The sequence below is a fragment of the Carya illinoinensis genome, chromosome 11, assembly GCF_018687715.1.
Source record: "Carya illinoinensis cultivar Pawnee chromosome 11, C.illinoinensisPawnee_v1, whole genome shotgun sequence".
Taxonomy (NCBI): Eukaryota; Viridiplantae; Streptophyta; class Magnoliopsida; order Fagales; family Juglandaceae; genus Carya; species Carya illinoinensis.
The window spans coordinates 2205119-2222666 of NC_056762.1; the positions used below are offsets into that span (position 1 = coordinate 2205119).

General features: G+C 37.9%; 1 protein-coding gene across 1 annotated transcript; it reads right to left on the minus strand.

Annotated features, from left to right (window-relative positions):
* Positions 1-423: 423 nt before the first annotated feature.
* On the minus strand, positions 424-4621 carry LOC122282863 (protein SIEVE ELEMENT OCCLUSION B-like). The gene is made up of 7 exons (XM_043094921.1): positions 4389-4621; positions 4092-4196; positions 3046-3500; positions 2690-2802; positions 2227-2363; positions 1604-2098; positions 424-1358 (listed from the first exon to the last, which is right to left on the minus strand). Exons 1-7 carry the CDS (start codon positions 4599-4601, stop codon positions 729-731), a joined length of 2148 nt encoding a protein of 715 aa, XP_042950855.1. The 5' UTR covers positions 4602-4621; the 3' UTR covers positions 424-728.
* Between the last annotated feature and the right edge of the window lie 12927 nt (positions 4622-17548).

The window sequence follows — 17548 nt, forward strand, 5'->3', positions numbered from 1 at the left end:
AAAATTAACACACAATCATGAACATCAAAATCAAAATTTGTAGTATAACCTGAAATTCTGATACCACATCTTAAATATTTTAACATAAACATTAATAATTAGATTTTTAATTTTCTATGATCCATAATAATAAAATAATGATAAATAAATATGTACTTTTCTCTATCTGATTGATAAAGAAATTAATCTGACTATGAGGGAATGATCACCCTAACAGTTTAACCTCTGAGTGTCTCCCGATGACTAAATGTACAATAATATTATATGTGATTAGATATATAAGTATTTTAGTCATACTATAACTCATTTAAATTAAATGATAAGATTGAGTTTATCTAAACCCATAAGCCATGGATGTGTTAGATATAAAATTTAAATAAAACTCTTACAAATTATGCATGCCCGAGAGAGAGAGAGAGAGAGAGAGAGAGAGAGAGAGATTTATACAGACTTCTAACAGCACACAGTTTATTTATTACTGATAAATAGCAGACCCAAATTGCACTAACACAGTACATACGCGCCCAAGAGGAAGCTTCACACAACTTAAATACATGATCTTACGTACAATAGCAATCCTTCAAACCATTAACTAAAATTCACACTATGGATGATCTCCACCACACACATGCAGTACGCATATATCTAATGTATAATAGAGAACATGATGATGATGGTACTCACAAGTAAGTACCATATATATATGTATGCATAAATTTTGTCATGCCTTAATCGGTGTAGCAGCGGTACATGAAGTACTTCTCCATAGGACGGTGACACTCTGCGCACACTATCCTCTCTGGGATTTCCCCAGGGATCCCAGGAAGGATAAGGCGTTTGCAGTGTTGCGGGGTGTGAAGCTTTCGTAGATGCTCTTTGAATGCTGGCACAAAGCCAATATTCACAACATCATCTTTCCAGTTTCCGAAGTCTTCTATGGTTTTTAAGGCAATCTCTCCGCTGCCTCTGGCTATTATTTCTTCATGATCAGGTGGTCCTCCGGACACTACTGCCCATCCTTTCTCGCTGCCATCAAAGCTAAGCATAGTGATGACCTCCTCAACTATAGGATCGTTCTCGACAGTCTTGCCACTCATCATTTTGGAGTGTAACATACTTTCCAGTCGTGTCCAAAAGAACCATATGTATGTGAGGTCAGCCCAGAAATGACTAAGCTGCTCCGAACTGATAATTGAATTAGCTTTCTGCACCCTCTCCTTCGCATTGCTCTTTCCAACATAAAGAAGATCTAAAGTGATATTAGCTGCCTTGGCAACATTTTTTGCTGAGGTTGTGAACTTCCGAATCCACTCAATGTCCTCACCTCCATACAAGCATACGATATTCCCTTCTCTCATCTGATTATGATAATTAGAGAAAGAATATTAATGTATGCAACCATATGATACTGTAACTAGTCTTGAGTTACTCAAAACAAGCACTTGCGTATACCCTTCCACGCACACATTTTAATTAATAACGTCATCAGAATTTTTGGTTTTTTATCGAGTAAAATTTACATGATACACACACACGTACAAATATATATAGGTGCATGCATGTGTGTGTTGTTGTCCATATGCATGTGTGACGAAGGAGATACCGAATCTATGACTGTTGTATCGATGCCATCGATAAGTAGTGGAAGTCCCCAAAATTCTGACTTCCATAAAGTTTCCTCTTTCTCAATACTAAAAGGGATGGCCAAAGTTCCCCAGATCCACATCATGTGAAGTGCATTACTAGAGGCCAGCCTTCCTTGTGGATCCAAGGACACTAAAATCGACTTCTTGTTAAAACGCCACACTTCCTTGATATACTTAATAACTGCCGGTTCGATTGTCCAGGGATCAATCACACTATACCATTGCATCATTGACAGCAACTCCTGGAACTTAATTTTGACCTTCTCCTGATCTGCATGAGGACTTAACCTATCCACGACTGGGAGCCAGACCACTTCGTATTGCGTCTGTTCTGTCTTCCTCATTGGGTCTTGTTGGTACAAATGACCAAGAATTGTAATTTCATCATGGGGGATGTCAAGATCTGATATGAGCAGTAGCACATGCTTTCTCTTTAGTACTTCAATATTTACCTGTTTGTGCCAGCCAGCCAACAGGAGAACTCTTAAAACTTTTATTTATATAATTGCAAGTTAAAATAATAAAATTAATGGAGCTTATAATTAGTTAATTAATGAGAAATGGAGTTTAAAAAGCAAACCTTTTTCTTGGAGGAACCAATCACCAGCTCTTCCTTGGGGTGTAGCAATGCCCTGAGAATCTTAAAATTGTCCAGGTGTAATGTCTCGAAAAGACGGACGAGAGTGTGGAAATATTCCAGATGCCTAGTCTTCTCCTCTGCATCCCACAGTGGACTTTATTTAGGCCATAATTAATTATTATGCAGGCACTTAAAAAAACAACTTCAAGAATGAAGAATGATACGTTTTCCTTGCAATTGACTCAACTCAACCTCTTTAATAGTTTGATTATCTCAATCCAAATCTTGTAATTACGCAAAATAAAGGTCATGGTTTTCTAGTCTTGGTTCCACATTAAATGACGCCCCGGTCCCTCGAAAATATGGTACTAATTAAGATATTTTTCCAAAATCTTTGGATTGATTAGCTTGCCTATATGATATATTTCGAAAGATACAGAGAAATAGATAATCAATGGCCCACCTATATGCTGATAACAGAAAGCGATTTGGCTCTTCAGATGCTCGTGTATATTGGTGACCTTGTGCGCCAAGCTTGATAGTTCCCATGCCACTGTGGTTAATGCAGTACTGTTCCTAAAATCAGCATAAAGATCAGTATGTTTATATATATATATATATGGCATACATAGAAAACAGGTGAATGATCAGCTTGATGTATTAAAAACTTGTAACCGCCAAGAAATTAATCCAAAGATGTAATCCACGTATTAATTCGAACATCAAAATGAATAAAATTATGGCTGGGTACCGTCCTCTTTGTTAAAAATAATAACAATAATAATAATAATCGAGGTTGGTGTATCATGCACAACTTACTCCAGCCTCAAACCTATAAGGCTTGCAATCTGTGTAGAGCAAGCCACAACGCTTCGAATGGTCCAATAGGTAGCAGCTGGTAAATGAGAGGTGACAGCCTTCACTGCTGGGGTTTCATCCGAAATGTACTGAGATGGAAGTTCCGTGAACTCAACAATGCAAGTAGCTACATCCATTATGGCTTTGATTAGTTTATTAAGTGCCTCAAACTGGGCTTTTAGAGAGCTCGAATACTCTACGATGTTGGGCAGCTGCTTGAGGAAAGCCACGGATTTGGCAAGTGGATTTCTGGTACCGGTGCAAAGCTGACCAACAAGCCAGAATTCCCCATAATTCACCGCAAAGGCTGCTAGGGTTAGAACCACTTTTGAATCCCATGAAAAGCTCGTGAGAGTGTTCAATAATGCCATTGTAGTTGCATGTGCATCTCCACCACCTGAGCACTTGCATGATAACTGGGATGAGTGAATATATAGAAGATGTTAGTTCCTATATATATAATGAGTTTTGCTACATATAAGCACAGTTGCGTACTAATCTGTATACTAATACTGATTTATTCATACTTAAAATTTAAATTAACATTATTTTCAATAAAATCTACTTTTTGACCAATCACATCATATTGGTACACAGATTAGTGCACAATTGTGCTTGCAACTATATTTTTCCATATATTATATACTAGCTAGTTCATAAGCAAGAGTTTAAAAATAAAAAATAAATAAATAAATAAAAACCTTCTTCGTTTTAATAAGCCGACTGATCAGTCACTATAAATATATATATATATATATATATAAACACATTGCCAAGAACAGTACTTTTGTGTAAAAACAAGAGTAGAACTATAGAATGTAATTAATTTTGGTTTTGTTTTTAAAAAATTTTACGAAGTTGTTGGAAAAGCCCGCATTTGGTTGATCATGCATGCATGTCGATCGAAAACTAAAGGAATGTGGAGATTTTGTATAATATATAAAGGTAAGTATTTAATGAGGAGATCTAATTGACTACTGGCCGGGGCCTAGAATAAAAATGATCACCTCGCAAGAGATTTTGTATATAAGGTAAGCCAATGCTTCAAGAATGTCATCAAAGTCAAGCGCCGGGACAGTCTTGTCCTCCGTATCCACGTGTTCTAGTGTGCCCTATATACACAAAGACAACAAGAAACATGATTAATTATCTTAAACATTATAATTTGGTTGCAAGTAAAGTATAGCATTAATAATAAATGCAGAGGGAGATTAATAATTAATTAATTAATTAATTAATTATATATACGTTGAATTAATAATTAATTAATTAATTAATTAATTAATTAATTATACGTTGAGAACGCCATCAAGGCTGGGAGTGGCACGATGAAAGACGTCCCCAATGATTTGGAGAATGGGCTCGACATCAACTTCACGACCATCAGGAGCATGGGTTACAATAATTTGCTTCATCAATGCATTATCATCGGATAATGCGAACATCCTACGGTCATGATCCTTTAACATGGTATGCCTCGTTTTACGAGGAGCTGCTGGGTGTGTGATGCTGGCCATATATAAAATAGGGAAGGAAATAGGAGGGCAGGCAGTGGGGAGAGCAGGGATATATATAGTACTTAATATTTGGTTTATATGTGTGGTTTTTGACGTGCCCAATCTTAGCCATATATATATAAGAAAAAGAAGTGGCAGGCCATAGGGAATAAAGCAATATTATTTTTGGTCAGGAACATATGTACCTTGCTTGTGAGTGGAGTCCGAACAATGCTAAAGCCACGCTACTTTCGATAACATGCACGGCAAGAAAACTGTATATTTATAGTCAATTGTTTTATTTAAAAATAATTATTTTTATTAAAATAAATCTATTTTTATCTCAAATAATTGTTTTTATCATAAACAATTTGTTATAAATGTTCATTTTTCTTTTAATGAGCAAATAAAACTTCTATTCACTTATGAAATAAACTTTGTTTTAATTGCATGCAGCATAAAGTGAGGTTAATTTCAAGAATTTCGTTCATGTATTATTGGGTGGGGGCAAGCTAGCTGATGGAGAGAGCTAGAGTAGTTTTACTAATTTCTGACATCATCAAGGCAATGTCATCATCTTACCTCAGTCTTAATTTACGGCTAATTTAAAATTTAAATATCTATATTATATGTTCAGTAGTACTCAAATCATTATATTTGGAGGTCTCATATATATGTATATAACAGTGAATTACGTCCCATGATTCTTTTAAAAAAAATAATAAATATGAAATATAAATAAAAAAAATTAACTTTTTAATCATAATATACGTTAAACTTTTTTTAAAAATAATTAGGCAGCGTTACTCATTACATTATTATATATATTTATTAATAATAATTTGTTCCAGTTTCAGTCAAAGACTCAAAAGCAGTATGGACCCCATACTATATAATAGCCTGCTAGAAGATAAACTGATCAATGAGCGCTGCACTTTATGGTGGTAATCATGTACGATCTATATATATATAAAAGCTACATCATTTGGACTAAATTAATTAAGGAAAAATATAGTTACAAGCATAATTATGTATTAATCTGTACACTAATATAATGTAATTGATCAAAAAGTAGATTTTATTAAAAATAATGTTAATTTAAATTTTAAGTATGAATAAATCAGTATTGATACACAGATTAGTACGCAACTGTGCTTGTATGTAGCAAAACTCATTTATTAATATTGAGTCCTTTTATTTTATAAAAAAATTACTATAACTATAAAAAGATTATATAAAAATAAATTCATAAATTAACGTGATTCTATAAGATCTGTTAGATATATTTTATAATAAAAATAACTTTATAATCTAACGTATTACCCCAAACCATATCAGTTTATGGTTTATTTTTATGTTGCTCAAGTATTTCCTTTTAGAAATTGACTAAGAAATATGCCTTCTATATTATTGACATGATAGGATTTGACGATAAGGTTTGATTTGATTGCATGATTTAATTTACCTAGCAAATAGCTTTGTTAACATCGTATTTCGTACGTCTTTGGGGCGGACTCTCAATAGCTCGAGTCTTAAGACCTGGGCTTGGGATCACAAAGAAAACATCGAGAGGCGATGATTAGGGTGATGGCCGGGGCAGACTCTAGTGCCAAAGTCTCTAAGACTTTAGAAGAATGTAAGTGAGTGAGTAGAAAGAGTTCGGAGAGTTTAGAGTCTTCTAATACCTAGGGGTTCTTTTATACCTGGCATTTAGGATCAGGCGAACATGCCTTGTGACTAGGGGAGATGTCCTCCTCCAATTCCTTTTGCTATGTCCATTTAATGCGACGTGGCCCTCTAGGGGATGCATGTAATGTGGCGTGATCCTCTGGAGAGTGCATTTAATGTGGCATGATCATCTGTTTCATCCTAGGTTTAGGTCTTGTCGAGATGGCATGTTCCTCCTCCCTTTGTGCTTCAATAGATTTCTCGTGCTTTTTGGGCAGTAGGCTGACCTCTACTCCGAGGCCCTGAATCTTGCTAACTGGGTTGAAAGCCCTTGTCGGGTTGGCGGATGGCTTGGCTGGCATGGGCCCCTGGGTATTGGGCTTAGCCTTTAGGCCTTTTAGCCTAGGAAAAATTCCCTAACAGTTATCCCACCAATTCCCATTGGGTTAGACCGATGGAAATTTCTTCTTCTCCCTTTCCTTTTACCATTGTTGTCGCCTTATACCCGTCTGGCCAAGGTGAGATGACACCTTTTCCCCTTGATCCTTCCACAAGTCAAGCCTTTATGCCTCGTTCTGTTGCTTGATACAATAAGTCATACGCCGCTTTCCAACTTCTCTGACACAGTCCCCAAGGATTGGATCCCTGTATTCGATGGCGACAGTTCTATCCCCTCCGCAATAATGGTTGTCAGGAAGTTTCTTCTTTTTCGGGCTATGTCATGCGTCTGTGGGATTTGAACCATTCAACTTCCCACATTTAGTTTGTGAAAATTGGAAGGTCAACTACTACTCCCTACATAAACTTCATCTTGCTTTTACCGCTTCCTTCTTACTTCATTTGCTTTTCCCTTCGTCTCCCTCATCACTCTTACTCCAAATAGATGCCAAAATATTTGATGAGCCTATGATTTTCGATGAACAAATCCTTCTCAAGGCCAGTGTTCCTTAACTAGGCTACGTCGGTTGCCACTGGGGCTCGGAGGCATCCCACGACTTTTTGCATTCACTGATTTCTACTTATCGCGTTTCTAACACGGAGTTCTTCGAGATCCCTAGGCGCCAAGAAGGGGTTGTCGATGCTGATCATTTTGCGTCGTATGTTGTCCTCTTACCCATTATGTTCTCCTGTGGGTTAGGGCTACCCTTTCCTCATCCTATCTGTAAAGTTTTGCATCATCATAGGTTGGCTCCCACCTAACTTCATCTGAACGCCTAACGGATTCTAATATGCTGTTGTGTCCTGTGGTGGCATGCATTGTTGATGTTTGACCCAAAGCATGCCGACTTAACCTATCGTGAATTCTTCCTAACCCATAATGTAAAAAGAGGGGTCGAGGATATCTACAACTTCAGGGCAATAAAACCTTGGATTGGACTGGTAAGTTTTTCTTTGTGTCTGATCAGGGGTGAGAGTTCCCTGTTGGGAAGATTGGCCGCGCCGAGTTCCCTATCAAAGCCTAGTTGGGTGTCGTTTCCAACGACAAGGCTATGTGTCCAACAACCACGCTCGAGGAGCTGTGCCCACATTGCCATCATTAAAGAGTGGGCAAAAGGGCGCCCCTTTCTTGTTCATTTGAAGGTTCTTTTGGGGGATGAGGACATCGAGGCATACCTTCCTCCTATTGGTCCCACCAACGGCCTCGCCGAAAAAGCGCTCCCTGAGCCTTCCCTTAGAGGGTAAAGGGAATAAGTCTCACGCAGAGGCAACCAAGGCCGGCAGTGACACTGCATCTCCTTTGGGTCAATCAGCGAGAGCGGTTGGCGTCCAGCAACTGAGGCTCGTGATGCCTATCCAAAATCCAGTCTCTCAAGTGTCTCCCATGGGCTGGCAGAGGGGAAATCATTTGGCCTTAGTACCCCGGCTGCTCCTTCAACTGTTGCTCTAGTCATCGAGCCTATGGTGGTCGCTGATTCAGAGGCACTTGTCGTGCCCATGGGGCCATAGGACAAGACTCAAAGTGGTAACTTGCTCCAAATGAACTTCTAGGGGATCCTTCTGGATGAGGTTCCTCATTGGTCTTCCGCGGTCGAGCTACCGCCAAAGGTTAATATGGAGATGACTCATTCTTTGGCTTCCACTGCTCCTTTTGTGGTCGGGGATCAGGTCTCAGGTGCTGCTTCTAGACCTCCTTAAAGGAGTTCGGTTCTTCTGAGGGGAGTATGCTTTTGTGAGGGTCTCCCTGTGGCAAAGCTCCCATGGGTGGTATCATGGCCACTATCGCTGCCATTCATCTCCCAGTAGTGTCAGGCGATGGATCGATTGAGGAGACTCTTAAGGGGGAAATCGATACCCCGTATCTAACCCGCTGACTGATGGGGGGTTGCTATCGTGAGGTCCAAGAAGGGTAGCCCACATGTTCCAAGAGAGGAGAAGGATCACTCCCTTCTTAGGGGGATCCAACGCCCATAACCAGGGGGCCTTCCCACTCCTCTTAGCCGATGGATCGGACTTGGAGGTCTCATAGGAGGTTAGGAGAGCTAGGGTAGACCGGCGATCACCTTCTGCAGGTGGCTCGAAGAAGGTTATCTCTACATCCACCTATCTTGAAACTGGGGGAGCACAGACGAAGGCTCTGGAGTAGGAGGCTGGGACTTTGCAGAACTTTTTCTTTAAGGTTATCTTCTCCTTGACTTGCCCCTTTTTCGTTTTGTTCATTTTTCACTTCTTTTGACTCTTCATCGCTTATCGTGGTGGGTTGTAAGGAGCTAATATGTTGGCTGACTTCATCGTGAGCGGCCAAGAGGCAATCAAGGGGCAGAATTGGGAGCTTTGCTCCATGGTGAAGATGGGTCTCAACTACGTGAGTGGGGAGAGAAAGGAGAAAAATTTTCTAGAGGCGGAGTTGGTGGCGGCAGAGGGGTGGGCCACATCGGCTCAAGAGTCATTGAGCCAGTTTTAGGTAAAGAATGAGGAACTGAGGAGCCTTTGGGATGCTGAAGCCCAGCAGCTCAAGTTGTTGAAGGGCGAGTATTCCTCTCTATCAACAACTTTCAAAGACCGAGATGACTTGCTGTCAGCTGCTCTGGCCGCTGCCTATCAGGAGAAGTCGAGGGTGAAGGAGGCATTGAAGGAGTTAGGGGCAGCTCAACGAAGGATCTCTGACTAGGACGTAGTTATCGAGGACCTTCAAAGCAACTTGACTCAAGTTTAGGAGGCCACCACCCTTGTGGGCGATCAGCTGGGGAAGGCCCTTTACGTTCGTGATGAAACTTGGGTGTACGAGTATATTGAAGGCCTTGAGAAATTGCAGGATCACATTATCTCAAATCCTCATGCAAGTTCTCGAGCACTAGAGGCACAATTGAGGGCTGTCAATCTTCGTAAACTTGATCTCGGATGCCTTTACTCCCAAAGATGAAGCTCCTATGGCCCACCCTCCAGAGGGTGTTAGGGGGTAGACCTTGAGGGAACCTGCCCTAGAGATGCTCAGCAAACCTAGATGCTTCTGAGGTGGGCCCCCTTGAGTCCAAGGAGGATCCCGACGCCTCCTTTGCTTGATTTTGTATCTCCCCCTTATATCAGCATAATGTAAATTTCTTTGTTCTAATCTTTTCTTTGTATAGACTGTGACGATTTATACACTAGTATACTTGCATATGCATTTTTGTTTTTCATTGTATTGCCTCATGCTTTGCTTTATCGCCGTTTCTTTTTTCTCTTGTCGATTGGTTTGTCGAGACTTCCCACTCACCTTGTCCACTATGGTTTGAGATCTCCCCTTCTCAAAAAAAGGAGAAGGACTTGCCCTCTATGCCTTTGCCACTTGTCAGTTCCCAAGCTTCTTCATTGGGCCTATTTGGCAGCTGATGTAATGTGCATGGGTTCTCGAGCACTTCTAGTAGTTGGATATTAATACTTGCTTGTTATGCCCTTCTCGCATTAATGGTGCCAGATGGCCTTTGTGGCGTGCTTTGCGAGATTCATATAACGCCTGCCGTGAGATTCTCGCTAGATTTGATGGGGGCTGTGGGATACACACGTTTCCAAAGTCTTGGGGTGCGGGCTGTCGCGAATGCCTATATAAGTGCTAGCTTCTCAGTTGGCAATCATCATATGTCCCTTACAGCCTTTCAAGCAACTAAAGCCTTTCAAACTTTTTGCTTTCCTTGCATGGGTTCCATTCTAGAGAACCCTGGGTCCAATGAGCCTTCTAGCTTTGGGCGAGGCTTCTTGGATGAAGGCTCGCCACAAGTTTGCACTGAAGTGAACATTTAGTAACTCCTCAGGACCTTCAAATGAAGTCTTGTCAAAGGTTGTGCTATTCCCAGTCACTTGGAGATGCGTTCTAAAGGTGGTATGGCCTGGGCTCCATGGTTGTATTGTTCGACGGTGCTTCATAGCTTAGGACTCACCGTGTAGTCCCTATTCCATTATGACATTGCAAACCATTCAACTAAACGGGTTGGGGCGACACTTCCCTCTTAGGCTTGGCCAGTGTCAGGAGCTTCTCTTGAGACTGAACCATTCAGGTTCGAGTGAATGCCCTCTAGCCAAGGAGAAGGAGGGACCCTTCCAAGACCAGCTCGGCGCCCGTGCATCACTGACACGTTGATAGTGATGCTGATCATGCCCCAAGAGCCTCAGCCTGTCACTTCCAACAGAAAGTGTTTTGCTCAAATGGTGGTTTTTTTTACTGAATGTCTCGAGAACGAAACAAGGGCATCAAACGATAGAGAACCTAAGATGACTTTATCAACATTATTCAATTTTGCTAGTCAATGATGAATTTTGTTAATTATTTTAGAGCACACTGGTTATTTTTCATTATGGTAATGGTCATTTCTTGTTAAAATATACAATAAGCATGGGAGTGATGGATGCAAGAATGGCTTTTTTATCTTTTTTTCCCCTTGATGCCAACCACCATCTTGATAACTCGTGCTTCTATGGAACTTGCAACATAGTAGAAAATGCAAAAAGGTAGCAAAATAACCCCATACATTTGAGCCAAGTTCTCCCTCAGCAAATAAGTGGTCAACAGATTCAATCTTATGAGAATGTTTACAAGAATAGCACTTCGAGACTATAGGAATACCATACCCTTTAACAACTGAATCTATTGGTACAGTTCCAAAATATAGTTTCCAACCAAAAATTGAGATTTTTGAAGGAATAATAGCATTCCACATCATCTTTGCTAATTGAAACTCAGGATATTTTCTTATTATAGCCTGCCAAGCAGACTTTAATAAAAAAGATCCATCAAGATAATGTTGTCAAACCCTTTCCTCCAAACCAGATTTTAATGGAATTGGATGAATTAGTATTTCTTGTACCAAAGAATGACCATGACCTCCAAGTTGATTCAATATTGGAATATTTCAATGTGCACCCACAATAAGATCCCTTAATAAAAGGGAAGGTTAAACCACAACATAACCTTTATTCGAAAGAGAACCACTACCATACCAGTACTCAAACCAAAAATTAATAGGTCATTCTTTGATCTTTCAAGAACTACTAACAAGAACTACAGGAAGTGATTTAACCATCAATTTCCAGAAATAGGAGTGATAACATTTGATCCTTAATTGTAAAAAATCACATTTTGACTTTATATACTTATGTTGCACGAATAAAGCCATAAAGAGTCTGAATGAAGAATCTGTCATGCCAATTTGCAGCAGTGCTTGAAGAAGATCAATTAAGTTTCTCAACCCCAATCCTCCCTCTTCTATTGGTCCATAAATCTAATCCCAAGAAGTCCACTTCCTTTAACCATGCCCTTCATATTTTAGCAACACGTGATTTTAACCATGTAATTTTTTTGTTTTTTCAAAAAAGGATGAAAAAATATGTTGTATATGCTGTATAACTCTCTTGGGAGTATTAACACATGAGAGGATGTGAATGTTTAAGGAAAAAAAAATATGTTTTAGCAACACAAGTCTATTTCCAACTTATAACAATTTTTCCTTTCCACCCAACTACCATATTTTTCACCTTTGTTAATAAAGGTTCAAACATAGCCATAGGAAGCTTCTTGTAATGTAGATGAGCACCTAACTGTCATTGGAAGAAATCCTCCCTGAATCAAGTAATGGCAAAGATAATAGCTCTCCTTAATCTGGATAGCTTAGATGAACCAAGAAATCACTTTTATGAAGGTTTATTAATTTGCCAGATGCTCTCTCGTAAGCTGTTAAGAAATCATAGAGATCATTCAAACTTCTCTTAGTCCCATTTGTGAAAATTAGAATGTCATCTGCAAATAGCAAACCAGCGACCGTTAAGCATCCTTTGAAATCTTTATAGGGCAAAGTTTTTCCATTATTCAACAAATTAGAAATTAATCTCCTTAATGTTTCGTCACTTCAAATAAAAATTAGCCCTTTGCTTTAAATGACTAAACCCTTTAGAGTACCATTTAATGAAATTGAAAATTTTGGTTCTAAGAAATGTTGTTGTACATGAGTTATCCAAGTATCTAAGAGGCCCAAAGCTTGAAGTACAAGGGATACAACATTATATTCATATACACGATATTTTGAAAAGGATAAGTATGTAGCCAAACCTGTGTGTACACCTATGGCTACTACCACTAGCCTATTTACCTTTGAAGGAGAAATTCTCGATGACCCAACTCTCTATAGAACCCCGATTGGTGCTCTCCAATTTCTATGATATTTCTCAGTTGTTGAATGCTTTGAAGCATAACTTTACTATCAAAGACTTAGGTCCTTTGCATTTCTTCTTTGGTATAGAAGTAATTTCATCCAATAAAGGTATACTTCTCTCTCAACACTGTTATACAATATATTCTAAAAAAGGACAAGAATGCTTGTAGCCAAACTTGTGCGTACACTCATGGCTATTACCACTAGCCTATTTGCCTTTGAGGGAGAAATTCTCGACGACCCAACACTTTATAGAAGCATGATTGGTGCTCTCCAGTATCTATATAACAAGGCCCGACATCGTATTCACATTGAACAAGCTCTACCAATTTCTTCCAAAAAAAGAAAAACAACAACAAATCTCCATTGGCAATATGTTGAATGTGGTACCACCAACAGACTATGCCTTAAAGTTTGCATATCAATCTAACTCACTTTAAAAAATGGTTTAACAGTTACTCCCAAGTATAAGAGTTGTCAAGTAGTAATAGGGAAGTTCCTAAGTCATTTCCTCAAGAAACGATTAGTTTAAAATATAAATTCATTCACTATCGAAAATAAAAGAAAATTATTAACTAAGGCTATCGACAATGATATTCACAGTGAGAATTGATTCTTTTTTAACATTGTTAAAAATGCCTTGTTTTCCTTTGTATAAGATGGTAAGTGAATGCTAAAGGATATGCAAGAAAAAGTAAAGAGAAAAATGTGTCGAACACGAGTAGGGAATGGGAAATTAGCTCGCATATAGAAATTTTTGCTCCAATGCACCTTGACGCTACTTCAATCACTTATGTTCATTTAGTGGATTTGTGAATGTGTGCTAATTAAATTATGGTTATCCTCGCTTAAGAAACTAAACGACATTCATTAACATCATCTAATCCAAAGTTTCCAAGAAATAAATAGAAGATTATGGAACTTACGTTCTAAAGGGCATTTTATCAAACATTATGTGTGCACTTTTAAAACCCAATATTTTCCCTTCCCAAGTGTTCAATCTAATCCAAAAAATATGATTTACATTTCTCAGACTAATCAACACCAATGAAAATAATCCAACATACAAGTCCAAACAACCCAAAATAATCCAACTTAATTCAACAACACAATACGCATGAAAATAGCCAAAAGTTACTGAAGAAAAAATCACATGCTACCGAAAATAAAAATAAACTGAAGGAGAACAATTTAAATATAAGTGCAATGTAAATACAAACTTGAATCAATCACAAAACAAATGAAAAATGAAAACATGGAAGAGAAAAATGGGTCTTGGAAGTCGGACGAACTCTCTTGCAAAAACCACCAAATGCGAAGTACCCCCTTGCATTTTCTCCCACCTTTCAAGTAACAAAATCAATGCATTTCCCTTCACATAGATCAACATAGCCCAAAATGGAGCTGCACTGCAGGCGTGACTTTGTGTAATGGAGGCACTTTTCTCTAGCAGCAACTGTATGTCTAGGAATGGCAAAAGGGTGACTGCCCTTCTGTAGCTTGGAGTGAATTGAGCCATGTGTTGTACCTGGTGCAAAGCCGTGAGTCAATTTCCATGTTAATTGCAGGATGCTTCCATGAGGTGAAGATGAAGGGGTCGCATGGCTGGATTTGCACGATTGGTCCTAGAGTTGTTCCTTGTTTTCCGTAAATGTGCTTTTTGTTCGGTGCTTTCCGCTTAGGTGCAGGGATGTTTTGAAGAGTAAAATGCCAAAAATATTTGTGTCCTACATACGTCCAAAGCAGCTGCTTTTGAAATTGTAGCATGATGAATTTCTATGAAGTGAAGCGGGCAAGTTGCTTTTTCGTGTGAGGTTGGAATTGACGTGTTGTGCTTTAAATAGTTGAAGAAGAGTCAAGGCAGGGTTCACTTTGAAGATAAGCCATGAAGTTTGTCATGTGGTGGTGTGTCAGGCGATGCGTGGTCGTGTGAATTGGAAATTGCCCAAATATGATCCTGTGGGGCCATATTCAGCAAAAGGAAGAGTTAAGCCAAAGCCAAAGCGTGCATTTTCCATTAAACGTAAATGTTGTGCTGCGTTTTTATCAAATCCAAAAAATGAGATTGAAAATGCAGGGCATGAATTGATTTAAGCTTTGAAATTTCCGCATGGCCACCTGCATATATACACAATAATTAACTTCCTCAATTTCATGTAATAAATTAAAGATTAAGATCATAAAATTAGGCTGTTATCAATTGAGTTAAAATTGATTTATAGAGACCCAATTCATTCAATTACTAGTAAGAAAAGTGAGATTGACTCAAATTTAATTATAAAATAATCACAATATTATAGCTCAATCACAAGCCTTCATGAATCTACAAATTTATGCATTCTTTGATGTCGACTTGGCTAGCAGCAAGGATGATAGGCGCTCCACCGATAGTTTTGTGTTATTCTTGGTGACAACTTGATCTCTTGAAGCTGCAAAAAGCAAGCAACCACCGCATGATCAAGTAACGATGCTGAGTACAAGGCCTTAGCAAATGCTGCAGTTGAAGTTTCATGGCTTTCTTCCTTATTAACAGAGTTTGGCATTACTATCACTAAAACTCTAACTTTGTGGTGTGATAACATAGATGCCATCTATCTCACCTCCAACCCCATCTTCCATGCACCTAAAAAATACATTCAAATAAAATTTCATTTTGTGCATGACATGGTTACTCATGGTACTCTAAACATTCAATTTCTCTTAAGTCAAAATCATGTCGTACACTTCTTCACTAAACTCCTTTCCTCATCTCAGTTAGCACTATTTCGAAGCAAGCTTAGTGTTTCTCAGATAGCGTTTCACTTGAGGAGGCATGTTAGAAAACTTTCCAGCTTTGCAATAACTCAAGTCGAACAACCTTTGCAACTGATAAGGATAGAAATGATTAGGTTTCAAACCTCAAACCACAACTTCACAACCACTGAGCATAGTGTTTTGTTATTTAATTTCAAATATACATCTCATTTTCAAAGTTTTATCTTTTGTTGTAAATGGCTTAAAGAGTTCAATAACATACCATTATTTTTGTATGCCCTTTGCGCACTCTATTGATATAATTAGCCAAATAAGTTATTTTATATTAAAAAAATACAACAACCAATTATATTAGTGAAGCATGTAAAAAGTATGCAAAAATGATTGAATGTAGAGTTTTTTTTTTTTTTTTGTGAAAAATGTAAAACTTCTATAAGTTGCATCTTACATGTGTTGGTGTCCATATGAGTTAAGATGGAGATGACAGAAATTTAAATAAAATATAAAATGAGAAGAAAATGAGTGAGAGAAGAAATTTTAAGGGTTATATCTTTGCTATTTTCAATTGTAATTTAATCTAAACCATTGGTCTATATCTATAAAGCAATTACATAGAAATGAGATAAGGTAAACATATTTATTATAATGAAAATTAAACCTCTTGATTTGATAATTATGAAAACCAAATTAGCTAATTTGATAATTATGAAAATTGGATTAGCTGATTTGATAATTATGAAATCAAATTAAGATAATAATAATTATCTCCAACATCCCCGATCAAACTTAAGGTGAATAATTTTGAAATATTTCAAATTTGAATATAACTTTCATGTCCATTGATTGATCGTCAAGGTAATGATGATAATGACATTGGTAATGAACAGACTGGCAACTGGAACATCAAATATGGAGCTATGACCAACAATGAGATATATATGACCTTAGTCAACTATAAGAAAAAAATCAAAAGGCCAAAATGGATATGGAGCTTTAAACAATGCTCACAACAAATAAAGCCCAATAAAAAAGGCTTGCAACTAATAAAGATACTCTAAATGCATGAATTTGAGATGAGACATAATTGAACGACAATGAAAATTTTGTAAGAAGTAAAGCTAGATGAAGAATTTTAAAATAAATAGTGTACAAAATAAAGTCTGGCATTAGCCAATAGCTCTAATACCATGAAGAATTTAAATAAAATATAAAATGAGAAGCAAAAAGAGGGAGGGAGAATGGGAGAGAAGAAACTTTGAGGGCACATCTTTGCCTTTTGTAATTATCATTGAATACAAAGCATTGATCATTATTTATAAAGAAATCACATATAGATTAGTAAAGGTAAATATCTTTATTATGATAAAAGTTAAATCTCTTAATTAATGAGTCTTCGAGCTCCATAACCTTCTCACATGGGTTGCCATAGGGAAAAAGTCAGAGGGCTCGACAACTACTTGAGATGGACCTAGGGCATCGACAAGCTCCCTAACAATATAAATGCGAGTTACAATAAATAAAGTTTGACTTTGCCAAAACGACATAAGTGCGGGTTACAATAAATAAAGTTTGACTTTAATGCCAAAACAACAATACAATCTTGAAATCACCTCAAAGGGAAAGAAATCCCTTAGCGCCCACAAAAACAAAAATTATTAGCAAGTATGAAATGCACTATCTTCACTAACGATAAAAAAAGTTTACACAAACGATTACCAAGTGTGAGATGCATGCTCACAAACAAGCTTCTCAAATGCACATCTTTGAAGGCCCTTATTATGAATTTAGCAAATCTCTTCGAGGTCCACCCTTGGAGATCTTCATTACATTAGACAACAATGGAAAAATCAGGGACAAGCTCCCATAATTTATCTTTCTACAACTTTTATTGTCTATCTTAATCACAACTGACTTGGAGATTCTCAA

Excerpts from the sequence above, each read along its gene's own strand:
- LOC122282863 (XM_043094921.1), bottom strand. The coding sequence starts at position 4,601 with ATGGCCAGCATCACACACCCAGCAGCTCCTCGTAAAACGAGGCATACC. Across the intron at positions 3,501-4,091 it reads TATACAAAATCTCTTGCGAG|TTATCATGCAAGTGCTCAGG; the intron begins GTGATCATTTTT and ends CACTCATCCCAG. Across the intron at positions 1,359-1,603 it reads ATACAACAGTCATAGATTCG|ATGAGAGAAGGGAATATCGT; the intron begins GTATCTCCTTCG and ends TATCATAATCAG.